The sequence below is a fragment of the Mus pahari genome, chromosome 3, assembly GCF_900095145.1.
Source record: "Mus pahari chromosome 3, PAHARI_EIJ_v1.1, whole genome shotgun sequence".
NCBI lineage: Eukaryota > Metazoa > Chordata > Mammalia > Rodentia > Muridae > Mus > Mus pahari.
In genome coordinates, this window is record NC_034592.1 from 66,341,032 (window position 1) to 66,359,076 (window position 18,045).

Here is an 18,045-nt window from a genome sequence, read left to right on the forward strand (position 1 = left end):
CCTCCAGGAGCTGGCACTCCAAGGGACTGATTTCAGGTCATCAGGCCCAGTGGCAAGCACCTTTACCTGCTGAGCCATCTTTTTTGCCCAGTATAATATTTTGAAGCAAACAGTATTAAATGTTAGCATAATTTCATGGAGAATAGTAGAAACTATACTATTTTACAATTCCCCTTAAGAAATCCTTATCAGTCAGGGATCACTATGGGCAGCAAGATGGCTTTCGCCACCAGGGTCGTGCAGGTAGCAAAGCCACATGCTCCATTAATAAAGTTCCCCACAGAAGAGACAAACCTAAACCAGTGTCTCAGAAGCTCTGGGATCTGCTGCGCCACTCTCCCACTTCTCTGTCATTTCACAGCATCCTAAAGGAATTATATCCCCAGATTTACTGATGCATCAGGGCCCACCAAACACTGCAGAAATAATACCATCATTACCTCAGAAATACAGAAGGAAACCTATGTCTCAAGAGGAAATGGAATTTATCCAGCGAGGGGGTCCAGAGTGATCATTGTGGCTGCTGCTTGTCACCAGACAGAAGGATTAGCTTTACAATAAAGGACTTAGACAATGTCAAGTGAAAAGTCATATAATAAACAACCTTAATAAATATTCTGTAAGCAGAATGAAGTATAGAAACTCCAGGTGGTCACTTGTATCTCCTACGTTATGTATCTTATTAAAGTCTAAATTTTTAAATGCTAGCCTGTTATCTTACTCTTGATTATGAAATGTTCCCAGTGATGAGCTATTAAAAGCACATAGTATCTAAAAAAAAAAAATCCTTATCAAACTATGTCAGTTCCTTAATAATGGCTATTTACTGTTCCTTTTTTTTTTTTTTAAAGTTTTTTATTAGATATTTTCTTTATTTACATTTCTTATTTACTGTTCTAAATACAAACTCTACACAAAAGGAGCATGAGTCACAGGGCCCTATGATCCCACCCCACTTTCTATATCTGAACAAGGGAAACAAAAATGGGTTCAGAAGCCATTTTGCTGATCTCAGCTCAGTGAGCAGTGTACACAGAGGCTATGAACGGCAGCTCTGTGCTATACAATGCAGAGCAGCAGAGGCTGTCTCACACCCATCAGGGGGCAAACGTGCCACTCTGCCATCCTCGCCAAACACCAAGCGGGGCACGTGTGGGCTTCTTACCCAGCACTGACCCGTCTGTAACAACCCAGCCTAGCTCCATGGCCATTCCATTTTTGTTATTCCTCAACAACTCCATTTGGCAATCAGCAAACCAAACACACACACCCACACACATACATTCTCATTCTCTCTCCCTCTTCCTCTCTCTCTCTCTCCCCCCTAATTTCAGTATTTTTCCAGAAGTATTTTTCAAAACATTAAAAAAAATTCTATATTAATAAATCTGATAAATTAACAAAGTTTAAACTGAAATTTTCATATTGTCAAATAAGTTTCCAAAGATTTTAAAGAAATCATTCAAAGTGTGATACAGTCTAGTGTTTATTTATGTTATGGCAGGTACACTTGAATTTCAAATTTTAAAACATATAAAAAGTGATTCGGGACTAACATCTGTATCAACAGTTGACAAGTGTCTGGTTGTTTATTATACAGCAGGGTACAAGGTAGTGCAGATGCCAATCGGGCAGCACAGGATGAGATTATCAGTAGGCTTTCTACAGGCAACAGCATATGCTGCTGTTTGAGAAATTCAGAATCTGCTTCCAATGCTCAAGTTGTCTAACATTTCTAAGGTTAAACAGTGTTAGGTATTTAGTTTGGCAAATGTTCAAAATAAAGTAGAAATGTAGTCGTAAGCATCACCGATATGCACATCCAGTCTTGATCTCAGAAAGAACCGTAGGTACAGATCAGAACTCTCCCTATATGAAATAATTTACACACAGATGGGTGCTATCATATCACTATCTAAAATAATCACTAAATACAATTCTTTTTCAGAAATAAACAAGCAAGTTTTTTCATTATCAGTTATCAAAAACATAGTGTTAATGGTATTTCAAACAAATGATGCTCTAAAATTATAGAATTCACTGAGTTTTGAGAATGTATAACTAAATCAATCAAATGTACTGTAGTACAACCATATTAGGAAGCCAATGATCAGAAAATACAACAGCATGAAGAAAATTTAATCCACAAAACTGTTTTCAGGCTTTAAGGTAAAATAGTTCCACAGTTTACAGATAAAACAAGGCAACAGAAACTCGTGCTTGTCTTGAGTAAGTTCTCTATGCAGAAGATGTAACACTTTGTTTGTAGACAGCATGGTATGCATTTCTCAGCAACACATAAGGAAAACAAGATTCCAAGAGATCCATTGTCAGGAATGGTGATTCTTGTACAATCTGAAAAAGTTAAAAAAAAATGTCAAGATTCAAGTTACTCAATGGGGGTAGAAAACAACTCTGTTCTCATTTGAAACAGACACAAACCATTTTACTTCAGAATATAAAATAAAAATGTAGCCGGGCGTGGTGGTGCACGCCTTTAATCCCAGCACTCGGGAGGCAGAGGCAGGCGGATTTCTGAGTTCGAGGCCAGCCTGGTCTACAAAGTGAGTTCCAGGACAGCCAGGGCTATACAGAGAAACCCTGTCTCGAAAAACCAAAAAAAAAAAAAAAAAAAAAAGTGTTACAGTGAAGCCTATCAAAATACTTTAAAATGATATTTTCAAGTTTATCAATTAATCAATAGTAACACATAGAACACATATCTTCAGCAATACTCTAAACATAAAAGTGAATACAAACATATTACAAATGTAATGGTACATTTTAAGAAGCTCAAAATCAAGCTAGAAAGTAAAGTAAAAAATAAGACCAACTATGATTAAATAGAAAGCAGTAAATTCTAGAGTTCAAGAGGAAAGAAAGTCTGATATAGGCCTGTGTGACTGGGGAAGAAACGGAGTCATGAGTTCTGCTGATTCTCCAGACAGACACAGATCTCTACAGGCAAAGGAAACTGAGAAGAGTCTCACAGACCCTGCTGTGGCAAGCTCAGGGGATTAAACTTGGCTTAGGAATATGAAGGGCCTGAGCACATCCTTACAGTAACACTAACTCACCTCCGGTCTTACGACTTCCTATTACTGACCTATGGCTACAAAGGAGCAATGCCAGTCTTTGCAGAAACTTTAATAAGTGTATGGTTTGGGTGGAGTGACCACAAGAAATGGAGAAAAACCAAAAATCACAAGAGAAACAGAACAAAACACCAACAAAACTTTCACTTGCCAAGAAGAGGCATGCTAAGGACTGGAACATTTTGTTATCAGTAAAAGTTAATTAAATTGAAATGAGACATACCATATCCAGTAGCAAATAAACAGATTCTCTATTTCTTGTTGTAGTTTTATCTGTCTCTTGGCCAATTTTCAGTAGACTGGAGGATGCAAGCTAAAAGAACACACACATAATCAATAAGGTTGATTCACATCCTTGTTCACATCCATTCTCAGTACAATTCAACCTTCAACAAGCTCCTGTTATTCAATGTATAAAGTATGATGAGCTAGAGACCTCTCATCAATCAACAATTAAGGTATACATATAATCAAATATTCGTTAAAACTAACATTTTGCTCAAGTTTGTTTCTTAAAATGATTCAAATTGTTTTCTCTACCCAAGATCCATAATACTCTACAGCCCCCCCCCCCTTTACAAATAGTTTTGCTTTTAATGGCCAAACATGGTTGGAAAGCAAAATAGAAAATTCCAGAATTTCCCAATTTCCAATAATCAGTTCCTAAATTTGAATTCCTTGCCATTCTATGTGTGACTCTGCTTCACCTTCCTCAGGAACACAGCTGTCCCTCTGTCCAGCACATCCACACTATGTATATACCTGCATGTTAGTTACTTGGTCATTAGTTACCTGCTGAATGACATGGTAATGCACTGTTTCTGTTCAAGTGCCCACACCTCAGCATGGCTGCTTGCAAATGTACACCCAAGGAGGAGGAGGAAGTCTTTCCCTCCTGTGAGAATGTAGAAATTCTCAGAGGAATGTTTCATAATACACTAGCACTGGCTATGTTCTAGTAACTGGGTTTCCCCGCCCCTATGGTCTCCACGGTCCCCTTGCGGCGGCCTTAGTCTGTCTCTAGCCCAGCATACAAGTTTCTATCAAGACTCTGAAATCTCCAGGAAAAGCTAATCTATCTGCAGAAGGGAATTTATCCTAATGCTGCCGCCACATGTCAAACTGAAGGTTACAGCCAAAGTGTATGCCACTGTACAGAGTGATGGACACAAGGTCCTCAGAAATAAAAACTATAATGTTGGTGACAGTCATATTGTTGGAAGACGGTTTGAATTAAAGCCTTGTAACTAACAGACAACATCTGACCACCCTGAACTTCTGCAAAAAGAGACAATGAAAATGTAATGCTGGACCAGGCATGGTGGTACACGTCTATAATCTCAGCACATGGGAGTTAGAGGCCAGTTTGGTCTACACAGTGAGTTCCAGGACAGCTAGGCCTATAATAGAGACCCTGTCTCAAAACTCCCAATAATGATGATGAGAGAAGGGAGGAAGGGAGGGAGGGAGGGAGGGAGAAGATGTGACGCTGAGTGTTTTAATCTGACCAGAGTATTTAGTTTATTAAGGCCATATCCACCTCCCTGGTATTTGACTGTAATCAACTAGCAATCAAAGGAAACCCCAGGATATAATGCAGTACTGAAAACTATCTGCTATTGTGGGCACAATAACATTCACTAAAGCTGCAATGGATTAGTAAAACTAGAACTGATATGAGGAACTCATTACAGTGATGAATGAGTTGTTCTAAAGGCTTTCTGGGGATAGACAGGAAAATCAGGAAAACCACTTAAAAACAAGAAGACAAGTTGGTGGGACATGACCTGCTGAACTACTAGGTGAAGACCATGCTGCAGTGCACAAACTACTATTAACACACAAGGGCTGTAGAAGCTGAGTCTTCTACAGACAATACGAAGGAGAGGAGGTGAGAACGGAAGCACCAAGCACATGTTACTGAAGTATGCCAGAGTGTTCTACACTGCATAGGCTCTAAAGGTTGAGATTAATGGAGTAGGGTCTCTGGGTGGAATACAGCACTGACATCAGCCATATGTCCCTGAAAGATTATAACCTCTGCAACAATGCTTTCATATATATTAAGTACTGATTTCAAGGTCTCAGTTAAATGTTGTTGAGAATCCCCAGCCATCACCATTATCTGCTACTAATGTCCAAGAACTCCACGCAGCCATGTCTGAGGGTAGACTTAGCACTACTTTCTCTTGGTAGCAAGTCAAGATATTCTCCCGTCTTAATGATCAGTATCACCCAAAGCAGAGGATCCTCCCCTTGAAGTACTGTCTAAAGTCAACGCCCACCCTCATAGCCCACCAATGTCTACATCATACCTCCATTTACCTCACACACACCAGTGTCATCTCAGGGTCACAAGAAGGGTGGACATAGTACAACAAAGCATTTTGAGGGACTTCACTCTCCTAACTCTTATTATGGTATGCAGACTGGTGAAACTTTTCTATTATTTCCATTAATAATTTATTGTGCTCTAATACTTTCCTGTATATAGTTGGTATATGTGTGGCATGTATGCATGTAGTTCAGTACTATCCCTGGCTTCAAGTACCCTCTTGGAGTGGGAAACTTAGAAAGCATAATCTATACATAAGAGGTAAACGTACTCTGTACTTTTTAGATCCTAAATAAGGCAATTTCAATCTGGGTTTGTATTCATAATAATTTTAAGGATATTAACCCCCCCAAAAGAAATAAAGTAAATAAAAGGAAAACAAAGGAATTGTAATAATGTTTTCAAACTTGAGTTCCTTCTTAAATAACCGTTGTATTTACATATATATATATATATATTACATACATATATTACACACATATATATGTGTATGTATATATATATATATACATATATATATAAATATAAATTTTAAAACCAACAGGATTTTCAATGAAGAGAAAACCCAAATATTCTAGGGTTCATTTTGCTTAAACTATCTGTTCTTTAAGCAATTATGAAAAAGATACATTGGTAAATAAAAATACTGCACTAAACCATGTCTGATGACAGATTTAACATTATTCTCTTTTGGTAGCAAGCCACATATAATTTTATGGGTTTTGTTTATTTGTTTGTTTATATGTGTGTGTATATGCCTTCATGACTCTGTGTACAAGTGGGCGTCAAATCCCAAGAACTGTAGTCAGAGTTAGTTGTAAGACATCTAATGTAGGTGCTAGGAGCCGAACCTCTGGAAGAGCAGTAAGCATCCTTAACTGCTATGGCCCTGTGAGTCATAACTTGTTGACTTTGTACCCATTAATAGTATTTCTTCAAATAATTAGGAATAAGGAAAAATGTCTTCTGCTACTGTTTTAGATATTTATTTTTATTTTGCATGTGAGTACCTGAATAAATGTGTGTGTGCCATGTGTGTGTGTGTGAGTGTGTGTGTGCAGTACTCATGCTGGCCAGCTCCGGGACGGGAGTTACAGGTGGTTATGAGCTGCACATTGTAGGTCTGGGAACTGAGAGGCAAATAATCTTAACTGAGGAGCCGTCACTCCAGTCCTTTGTTTTTTGGAAAGAGGGTCTTACCTGTTAGCCCAGGCTAGTCTGGAATTTGTAATCCTATCTCTGCCTTCCCATTAGCTATGGTAAGATCTGTGTGCGCCACCAAAGCTCTCAAGCAGTGTTCTTATTGCAGAGTTTGTCGCTATTCACGGTCTTTCTCTAAGTAAATGGAAATGAGTAAATTGCATCTTTTTTTTTTTTTTTTTCTTTTGGCTTTCGAGACAGGGTTTGTCTGTATAGCCCTGGCTGTCCTGGAACTCACTCTGTAGACCAGGCTGGTCTTGAACTCAGAAATCCGCCTGCCTCTGCCTCCCAAGTGCTGGGATTAAAGGCATGTGCCACCACTGCCTGGCTTTTCTTGTTTGTTTGTTTTTTTCGAAATTGCATCTTTTAAAGGACACATAGCTCTCTAGGCTTCCACTTTCTTTGAAGAAAAAAAACATCTTTTGAATGTGAAGACAATCTCTAGTCCAAACATTAGTTTCAGCAAACATTAGTTTCAGCCACATAGCAGAGGAAGGAAAGACCCCTAGATAGAGGGAAAACAATGATAAACTTGATGCAATCTACCTTTCTAAAACCAAAACATTAAAAAAGAAACAAGATTTAATACTTAATAAACTGAGAACAAAAAATTTCTTTGGAGAACACTAAATAAAATATAAAAATAATGGGAATTTACTGTTGTATAACATAGGCATAACTTTTTGTTTTCTTTGTAAAATGTCATGATATCTGATCAGACATACCGCCAGGAATTCTTTAAGTCGGTCTTCAATACTTCCTTTGTGAATTGTAAACAAAGCTGCAGCAATCTGGTTGATGGCTTTGGCCAAACAATGTATATTGTTGCAGTGTCCTGGGAAAGAACAAACAAGGCTGTGTAGTCTGCATGACCACAAAATATTATTGTAACACACAGACAGCAAGCTTTAGTGACTCCTCAGACCACGCGAATGGCAGTATGACTGACTAAGCATTAGGGTCCACAGTGACTTACTTTTTATTTTATGAGCATGAGTGTTTTTAAACATCCCAGCAAGGATGCAGCTAATGACCAGGTCAGTACTTCATTAGTAGGCTAACACTCTGGAAAGATATGATGCTTGGTCCTACACCTTGGAACTGTAAATGATAAGGGCTAAGTTGCTTTAAGGCACGCCCTCTCAGGCCCTAAAACACCCCACAGTCTGAAAACACACACTATCTACCCTCTGCTGCACCTCTGAGCTGGCCTACACACATTTCACAGTTCAGAAAATTAGGATGCCCATTCCAAAGCTACTGTTCAGCAGAATTTGAGCACTATTTTATCAGAAAATAACATTACCCAAAGAGAAAAATACATGTAACACTAAAGCCAATGTTCTTTCATTGTTACATCAATTGTAAACCAAGTACCTTCTATTGCAGGGCTGTACTGTGACATCACATTGCTGGCCAGTGTAGGCAAGGAAACTGCTACAAAGACCATCAGGAGACAAGCGATCTTATACTCTTCTTCTGGACTAATGTTCTCTACAGAAAATAACAAGGAATAAAAACCAAGCTTTTCTTTAGGATTATCTGATTGTTAATAATCTAACCTAAAAAATAAAGGTAATAACTTGTATTTAAATTTCCTAATCAAAAACTGATGAATACTTATGAGACTACCACACATATTACTATTTACAAATTTCTTATCTGAAAATTCACTAAAAGAAAAAAATTCCTTTCTCTCCCTAGAATATATAAATATATAAATATAAATATACTGCTTAAAGATTAACAGTATTGAAAAGGGGACTGCATTACTTATATCTCCATTCTAGAAAACAGAAGGAAGCAGTTATGAATGAAAGTATCTAACATACTCTGTAGCTATAAGACAATAGCCTTTAATAAAATACTTAGAGCATTTAAACCGTTCTGCCTAGCACTTGGCTTCTTATCTGAACCTGAGAACTTCTAGTTACCCAGCAGTTGGCAATTATATGAAACTATGGCTTCATCACAGGAAAACAAAAACACAGTATATGTTTAAAACTTTGGCTGATCATAAAAATACCTATAAGCAATAATTTATATATTATTTGAATTAGGAAAAACAGTGTAATTACAAAGAAAACTAATAAACTCAATAACTGCAAGTTGGCTCAAAAGAGTAGAAAAGGGGCTTAGTGGCTAAGAGCACTTGCTGCTCCTGCAGAGGACCTGGGTTCAGTTCCCAGCACCCACATGGTGGCTCCTGATGGTCTGTAATTCTAGCTATGAGGCTGATGCCCTCTTCTTCACTCCTTGGGTACCAGGCATGCACACAGTGCACCTAAGTAAGGGTAGGCAAAATATTCATCTATATATAAAGTAAATGAAAAAATTTAAAAAGAAATTAAAATCAAAAGGGTAGAGAAGGCATTTCAATACCAAAACCAAGCCAATCAAACAAAAAGAACATCATCTCAATAAAAAAAACCACAACAACAACAACAACAAAAACCTTATTCACACTGTAGAGAAACCAAGATTTAGAACAAATTTGATACTATGTTTCAAAGAAGTGGTCTTAAAATTTCTAAATGGTCAGTACTATATGTAGCAACTTTTTATGGTGAACATCTATTCATTAAAACAGGACACCCTTTTCTAGTCCCAGCTCCCTGGCTATCATAAGGGCTGTCTTCTACCAGCATACAAATGTTCTCATCTTCTTTCTCCATCTCACAGTCCTTTCTACAAGCTGCGGTATAGCTAAAGTGTAGAGTGTGTAGGGCCTACATGCGGTTCCCAACACAAGCACTATGTCTTGATTTTCCTCCTGCCTCTAGCTAGTATAATTTTCTTCCTTTTCCAGCAGAGCTGTTCCGTATCGAGTGTGTCCAGTCCCTTCTCTCATACTCACCTGAGTGTTCTTGCACTAACTCCACTGACACCGACCTCATCCTCATCACGGCTCACTAACAGTGCAGTTTGTGATTCGCTTTCACTTTCTTAGGAGCTTTTTGCCGAGAGCTTGTTGTTTCTCTGATTACACTGGCCCTTCCACCTCAGTCTGTATTAAGCGTTTCTTCCTCTTCCCGCTGAGCTTACCTCAGCTGAAATGGCACTGTTTCTTTGCACTGCTGTATCTATCTACACCAAATGATTTTAACAGCTCCATCTGGTAGTATGGCTTGGACAGGATGTAATGACTATGCTACAGCAAAAACTCCAAAGCAAGGCATTTTTGTCTTTTGTATCCTGATGTATTCCAATTATAAATGAATGAATACATAAAGCTTAACATAAGAAGATATTTTGAAAAACAAATATTACATGTATACCTAGACTGCCCCATAATTTTAATAATAAAGCTCCAAATTTTAATGCATTTTACCTGATTTTTGTGAGGAAAGAGCTACTACTAAGGCAGGATCAATCTCACATGGTAATCCAGCAGCTGAGGACAGCTCATACACATTCATTGCAACCTGACAAAAATACAGGAATTACAAAGAAATAAATATTTTAACAAACTTCTGAGAAAGTTTACTTTAGTAAGAAAATATTTATGGTATACATCAGTCTACCTACGAACATACTAGAAGATTTCAGCACCTTGCCTGAAGCAGGGTTGACAGTGCAGGTAACCCACACTAGACAATGCTCCAACCCTTCTCCTTGTAACTTCCCACTGTGCAAACAAGGCTTGCAGCCTCTCTGTGGCAAGCTCCACAGAATCATCCTAAAGATACTTTTTGTCTTGCAAAGATGGAAGTAAAATATTAAGTCAAAAGAAAGAAAGGAATAAAGTCAGTTGTAACGGTGGCTCACACCTATATCTGCACTTCAGAGTTCAAGGCCAGCCTGGCTACAGAATGAGTAGCAGTTCAGCCTGGCTACAGTAAACACTGAAAGTGAATTGGTATGGCTGAACCTATGCTTACATCCACAGAACTTAATGAAAAACTTCAGGGAGTCAGTCCTTAATCAGATCTACAAACATAGCAAATTAATTACAGGAAAAAAAATTTAAAACCTAAGAATCTGATAAAGCAATTTCTAATAATTTTCTACATCATGTATAGATATTAATCATTCAAGATATTCTGACTGGTATTTTAATTAAAATCTGTATACATAGTTGGTTATCACTGATATTAACAGTTAATAAAGCTCAGACAAATAGAAACAACCATGAACTAAGTTGCAGACACACACTGCTCACCAAACACCAACACAATTTCAAAGTGCAGCAAAGATATAAATGTAAAAGCTAAAATTTCAAAATTTTAGAAGAAAATACAGGCATAAATTCTGATGATCTTTGTCAAGGCAATATTTGTTTGTTTGACAGCAAAACTGTAAACAAAAGAAAAAACAGATAAGTCAAAGCACGCTGAAATGAGAGTTTTGTGATTCTTGGATACTACCAAGAAATTGAAAAGAGAATTCAGAACCATGATTCTACTGAAGATGTATTAACACTTGGCAGTTCAAAAATAAAATGATGCAGGCCAGTGACAGCTCAATGGGAAAAGGACTTTTCCCAGGCAGAAGCCTAGCGATGGAGTTCAACCCCCAGGCCAGGCAAAGGTAAAAGGAGAGATCCAGCTCTGTATACACAGGTGACACATGGTCTAAAAAATGGGCAAAGGATCCAAATAAACCTTTCTCTAAAGAAGCCATACAGACATATCATAGATGTGTGGCAGCTTCGTGAATGAAGGAGATGCAAATCAAACCAGCGTGACACCTCTGCACACCGACTAAAATGGCTCTCATCAAGAAGACAAGGACTGGCTAGAGAAAACCCTGGCACCCTCATTCAGTGTTGGTAGTGTTGATATAAAACAGTCTTGCCGCAGCCCATCTGTTTAGTGGTTCCTCAAAGCTAAACAGTTTCTACAGAATCCATTCATTATATAAGAAAATAAAAACATCAACATGGATAAAAAAGGTAGCATTATTTACAATATCTAGGAAGTAAAAACAACCCACATCCGTAACTGATAACTGAATAAACAAACTAGTACATTCACACAATAAAACACTAAAAAATGAAGTGCTAACACATGCTGTAACCTGGTGGACCATGAAAACATGCTAAATTAAAGACATCTAAATCAAAAGCCTCTCTGTTACATGATTTATCACAGAACTCAAAGAGGGGTGATGCAGAGACCTAGCTATCATCTAGGATGGGGAGTGAGCTCAAAGTGGGGAGCTCCTGCCCTGGGTACTGACATTCTTGGGGATGACAAAACTATTCTAAAACTAACTGTGACCTGTGGTGGCCATGACTCTGATTATATTCAAAACCATAGAACTGTATACTTTAGATGAGCAATTTTTATGACACAAGAATAAAGCTGCTAAAAATCATGTTTGGGATCTTCAAATTTTTTTTTATTGACAGTTTGCTAAAAACTCAGTTTAAAGAAATATACTAAGTAATAAGAATTGGATAACTAATTCAATTCGGGAACTATATTAGGATTCTCAGCACCTAAACATCAGTGTGCTCATAAGAACTGTTTAACCTTGTACTTTCTGCAGTATTTCTACTTAGAAAAACTCATTTTCTGCTCCATTCATAGTTTCAGTCATAAAATCATAGGACAATCATTACTCTCAAATGCTTCCTTCTTTAAAGCATTATCGGAAAACCAAAAATTAAAAGAAACAAGGCCTTTAAGATGTTTATTATCTAGTATAAGTATAGACAGAAGAAAAATAAAAAATTGTCTACTAACACTAAGAAAACTCTTTTCTCCCATTGAGGAATCTAGGAATGGTTCTTAGAAAAATGGCAAGTGAACCTGGCCTCACAGACAGGCAGGACTTCCAAAGGCAGAAACAGAAAAGGGAAGAGTTCCAGTAGAATTAATGAAGAGGTAAATGGACCCTGAGAGAATGCTCACAGACTGTTAGGTCAGGAGAGACACAGGAAGAGAGGCAGATAATGGAAACAGAGTGGTAGATAAGCCATTTGAATAAAGCAAGCACAATGGCATAAATCTGTAATCCCAGCATTTGGGGGGCAGAGGCAGAGGCAAGAGGCTAATTTAGAGTGGATGGCCAGTCTGAGCTACACAGGAAGACCCTCAAACCCCATTCCACCCTACAGTTTGAAAGACATCATTTTGAAACTTGAACACTGTTCGAGAGTTGAGATATGCAGGCAGTCTGTCAAATGGTTCATTAGACAGAGGCTTTTGCTACCAAGCCTGACAACCTGTGTTTGATCCCTGGGATGGACAGACACTCAAGGAGAGACAGACAGATACAAACATGTGTCTCAAACATGGACACTTGCAATAACTGTGACTCCTTGTACATCATGGAATTTAAATTCACTATGAAATCACAGCTGGAATTAAATCAGTGGTTTGGATCACATGGATCTTAAATTTTAAAACAAATTAACTATGGACCCTTAAAAAGCTATCAACTTGCCAACAAGTGCTTACTGACAGAAGCCTGTTACAGCTGTCTCCAGATAGGCTCCACTAGTACCTGACAAGTAGAGGGGTGGATCCTTGCAGCCTACCTACCACTGGACTGAGCACAAGGTCTCCAATGAAAGAGCTAGAGAAAGGACCCAAGCACCTGAAGGGGTTTGCATCCCCATAGGAGGAACAACAATATGAACTAACCAGTACCCCCAGAGCTACCAGGGATTAAACCACCAACCAAAGAGTACACATGGTGGGACTCATGGCTCTAGCACCATATGTAGCAGAAGATGGCCTTGTCGGTCATCAAAGGGAGGAGAGGCCCTTGGTCCTGTGAAGGTTCTATGCCCCAGAATAGGGTAATGCCAGGGCCAGAAAGAGGGAGTGGATGGGTTGGTGAGCAGGGGAAGGGGGGAGGGGATAGGGGGTTTTTGGAGGGGAAACCAGGAAAGGGGGTAACATTTGAAATGTAAATAAAGAAAACATATAATAATAATAATAATAATAATAATAATAATAATAATAATAATAAAGCTATTGACTTTCTGTCTTATAGTCATTAAGGAAAAAATAAAATGCTAGAAAAAAGCTAATTTTGAGTAGACTATAGCCATCTTTTATATGACTTTTAAATACCTATTTTAAAAACTGAATACAACTTGAGTTTACAATAACTCATCTTTCTGCTTAATGTGAAAGAAAAACCTATCATATTGAGGTGGTAAAAGTCCCATTTTAACAAATTTCATGTCCTTATAGCCATAAAGTTGATCAAAAGAAGGCTGGTTTCTAGAATGGTTGGGAGTATCTTGGTACTGAGAGCTCAGAGACAGTACCTATCCCAGGCAGGCATGCTATGTTCAGGTTTTAACCAGGTTTTACTCACGTACCTTGAACATCTCATTCTAAAACTACAAACTCTAACAAAACTCTACCTTCATATCAGTTTCCCGAGGAATGTGATCCTTGAAATCTTCAATGGAGCTCACGAGGAAAGGAATGTGGTAGGACAGGACCTAGGCAGACGAGACATGACAGGGTCAGTGCTCACAGGGGCAGTGCTGCCCAGCAGGCTGCACAGCGAAATACTACCCTCCGATAAAATCAGGTCTTCACAAGGACATACTAACTTTCACTGGGTCTTCCTAAAAGGCCAAAATATATGGAAATGACATGCATTCAGTATTAAAGTGATTGAGTATAATTCTAAAGGGACGCTTTAATGTGTAACAAAGCATTAACCAAATTCAATACCAAACCAAAACATGTACTTTATTTACCATTACTACACAAACTGCAAATTTAATCTTATTATTGCTAACTGTGAATTTTAGTCTTTGGAAAATGAAGAGATGATGTGGAAATGGTTTCTTACATCTCTCAGTGCTTCTTGTGCCAATGACCGGAAGGATAAAATAACACCAATTATCGTCATCCTTTTCAAGACACTGTCAACAGCTAAATTGCAAGGAAGGGGAAAAGAGAAGAAAAAAGTTATAAAGTGACAATTTAGCTTTGGAGAGAACGCTCAAAATCAGAATTTTTGGAATAGCACAACTAATGGCAATTTGAGTCAATAAGTTCTTAAAAATACTGATACTCAATATTTATCAATGTGAATACACTGTAGCTTCAGACACACCAGAAGAGGACATCAGATCCCATTAGAGATGGTTGTGAGCCACTATATGGTTGCTGGGAACTGAACTCAGAACCTCTGGAAGAACAGTCAGTGCTCTTAATCGCTAAGCCATCTCTCTATCCCCAGTCTCTCCCGTTCTTAATTAAAAAAAAAAACAAAAAAAAAACTTAATGTGCATTTCTGTGAGGCTCTGTGTGTGATGCTAGTGTGTGGATGCCAAGGAGGCCAGAAGAAGGTGTAGATGCCCTGGAATTGGGAACTGTGGTTACGGGCAGTTGTGTGCCACTGATGAAGGTGCTGGAACCCAGACTCCAGTCCTCTGCAAGAACAGCGAATACTCCTAACTGCTGAGCTATCTCTCTAGCCCCCTTAAGAAAATTCTTAAGTTATGGCTAAAAAAGGAAAAAAATGTGTATAATATCATAAGCAGGCATATGGCCTGATCTCAGGAGCTACATGGCCATCCTGGTCAGTGCTGGTTGGGAGATTATAAGCAGTTGGGCAGAGCAATTTTCCGGGAACTCATGGTATGCTGCTCAGAGAGAACTATTTTGAAAATGATTACTATATCCATAATACCCAAACTGTGCTAATAAAATAAGAGACTGGGATTCAAAAGTAACATGTATTAAATACCCTGATACAAGGCAATGAGCTACATGACATTGTATATAATATAATATAGAAAAACAGCCTGGGCTTTGATGCAAGTCATGTAAGCAGGTAAGAAGGTTACAAGGCTGGGAAGATGACTCAGTGGGTAAAGTGCTTGCTGTGCAGCTGTGGTTTTGATCTTGAGCACCCATGTAACAGCTGGGCGGGGCGCAAGCTTGTATAATTCTAATGCCATGGGGTGGAACCAGGAAGATGCATACAGTGTACTGGACAGCCATCCTGCATGACTCATGAGCTTCAGGATCTGGAACCCAGAGTCTAAAAACATAAGTGGAGTAACAGCTAAGGAAGACACCTGCCATAAGCCACAGGGATGTGTGTCTACTATGCACATATACGCTTAAGATACCATGCACACACACACACACACCTAAAATATGACTGCATTCATATGAGAAAAATTCAAACAAATTTCTAGAAAGAGCTCCACAGAAAACTTAAGCACAGATGCCAAATGAAGAGCAGGAATTGTGGTGTTTTGTTTGGACTTTCTAAGAATTTAAACTTTCAACTATAAATGTTTTCGTAACATGCGCTAAATGTGATAAATATAAAACATGGTAAAAAAAAAAACCCCACAAATGCATGGTAAGTTCCACATAAACAAAAATCAATTTATTGATCTTTATCTGTCTATAGCATGTGAGTGCCTGATGAACAACAGATTGGCAGATTAATAAGCAGTGGTATAATGAGACTTGGGAAATGTTTCTACCAGAGGAAAAAAAGTGAATAGAAAAATAAAAACGACCAAAAGATTTCTCTGAGAACATGTTATCCTGGTTGGCATAAAGGAAGACATTCCAAGGCAGGCTAAACCAGAGCCAGTCAAGCGGCTGCTACCAAGTCTGCCAGCCTGAGCCCAGCCTCCAGGGCCCATGTGGAAGTGACTTCTATCCTCTGCACATGACTTTAGACATACAGAGAGAGACACACAGCACACATGTATGCACACATGGACATACACACTCACTCTAAATGTAATTAAAAACACAACTTTAAAAAAAAGAAAAGGAGCTTGGCAGTGCTGCAATATGCCTTTAATCCCAGCACTTGGGAGGCAGAGGCAGGCGGATTTCCGAGTTTGAGGCCAGCCTGGTCTACAGAGTGAGCTCCAGGACAGCCAGGGCTACACAGAGAAACCCTGTCTTGAAAAAAAAAAAAAAGAAGAAGAGGAGGCTTCACTAGCCAAAACTTGTAAAAGGGTAAACAGAAGAGTGAACCGGTTTCCGTGAGTGACGGGACACCAGCAATGGAAAGGAGCACTGTGTCACAGACTAGGTACGGTCTGGACACAGAGCTCAAAGTAGCGAGACCAGCGTCCTAACTAGCGCTCTGCTGCAGTGTGCAGGCTCAGACATGGTGACGGCAGGACCAAAGTGAATGAACAAAGAAAGCATCATGGCAGAAAGCTACAAGACAGTGGTCTGGAACCAGGTGACAGTCTGGCTCCGAGATCGTCTGAGGACAGGAAGTAAGGACTGGGGTACATATCAGATTTGAGTGAATACAGAAGCCTTACAGTGAAAACCAATTCCACACTGACCCCAAATTCAGAGCCACTTTTAATAAATCTCTTGAAAGAATGACTTGCTGATTCTAAATCCAACATCTGGCTTTGTGGCTATGGGGTGAAGAAAGCGTAAGAGGAGGTGGTCAGAGCGCTTCACCCCACAGAACAGCCTTCTGCCCTGAAGAAGCCTCTCTCAAGCACATCTTTTCTTTTTCTAATGAAACACAAAATAGGCTTCACATATTTTATGTTAAGGCTAACTTTATAAATATGGGTCACAACGATTCGACACTTTAAATTTAGTTTTAACAAATCCCAAAGTCTTATTATACACAAATTTCATCATACATAACCTTGTTAAGGGACAGTGAATTAGAGTTAAAGATTAGGCTATTAAACCTTTCAGTGTATTAATTCCTTCAAATGACAAGGTCCAATCAAAACACTGCTTATGACTAGGAAAGTTCAGTACAGCTAAGGCTAGTAGTAGATCATGGTCTGCTGACTCCAGAAAATGGAAGAAACAAAAACAATGAATAAAGAAATAGCAAAATAATAAAAATTAAAGATTAAAATGCTTTTTCCCTGTAACTGTAAAGTTGATCTTGCTTTTTAAAACAACCACATGATAAACTCAGCTTCCCGCTCCCCATCTTGGTCTATAGTTCTATGAAATTATAACATACATCTGTTACCAATACTGCTTCCATGGTAAACAGCTCCATCACACCCCAACCCCCATACTGCTTCCTTTTAAGTCCTGGCAACTACTGTGTTTTACAAGACCATCTTTGGTGTTTTATAGCACTAATTTTATGGTAATTTTTATTAAGTGAGGTTTTAAAAATAGAAGACAAACAATAAAGTGATTCTCTAAGCATTTGAAAAGAAAGTGTCAGGTGGTGAAGTATATTAAACACATGTTGTGTGTCCAATGACTGAGACTGTTTCAGATTCACTAACGTAGAAAAGTGGCCACGGCCTTGCACATGTCAAGTGCATACACTGACTGAGCGAGCCCCTGTCAGACCGCCCCAGCCCCGGGGTTTGAGTAGAGTAATAAATGCACTCTGCCTTTCTCCAATACAAATTATTATGGATTTCTTAAGTTTTCAGTGGGAAAGACCTTTACCATTATGAGTAAAGTATAACTGCAGCATCATTTTCAAGAAGATATTTAAATAAAAGTTAAA

At 38.6% G+C, this 18,045-nt stretch overlaps 1 protein-coding gene and 1 pseudogene across 4 annotated transcripts in view; one reads left to right on the top strand and one right to left on the bottom strand.

Moving 5' to 3' along the window:
- The first annotated feature begins 204 nt into the window (after positions 1-204).
- Positions 205-511, top strand: LOC110317494 (annotated as a pseudogene).
- A 950-nt stretch (positions 512-1,461) lies between these two features.
- The window catches only part of Nckap1 (NCK associated protein 1), an 80,184-nt gene continuing 63,600 nt past the window's right edge, over positions 1,462-18,045 (bottom strand). For 2 of the 4 annotated variants that reach the window (XM_021191938.1, XM_021191937.2), the window contains 7 exons: positions 14,398-14,480; positions 13,958-14,038; positions 9,962-10,055; positions 8,008-8,124; positions 7,356-7,465; positions 3,319-3,408; positions 1,462-2,355 (listed from right to left, as the gene is read on the bottom strand). In XM_021191938.1, coding sequence (XP_021047597.1) covers positions 2,239-2,355; positions 3,319-3,408; positions 7,356-7,465; positions 8,008-8,124; positions 9,962-10,055; positions 13,958-14,038; positions 14,398-14,480 — 692 coding nt within the window. In that variant the 3' untranslated portion in view covers positions 1,462-2,238. The remainder of the gene's footprint in view (positions 2,356-3,318; positions 3,409-7,355; positions 7,466-8,007; positions 8,125-9,961; positions 10,056-13,957; positions 14,039-14,397; positions 14,481-18,045) is intronic. The other 2 variants (XM_029537119.1, XM_029537118.1) reach the window with 1 other exon arrangement.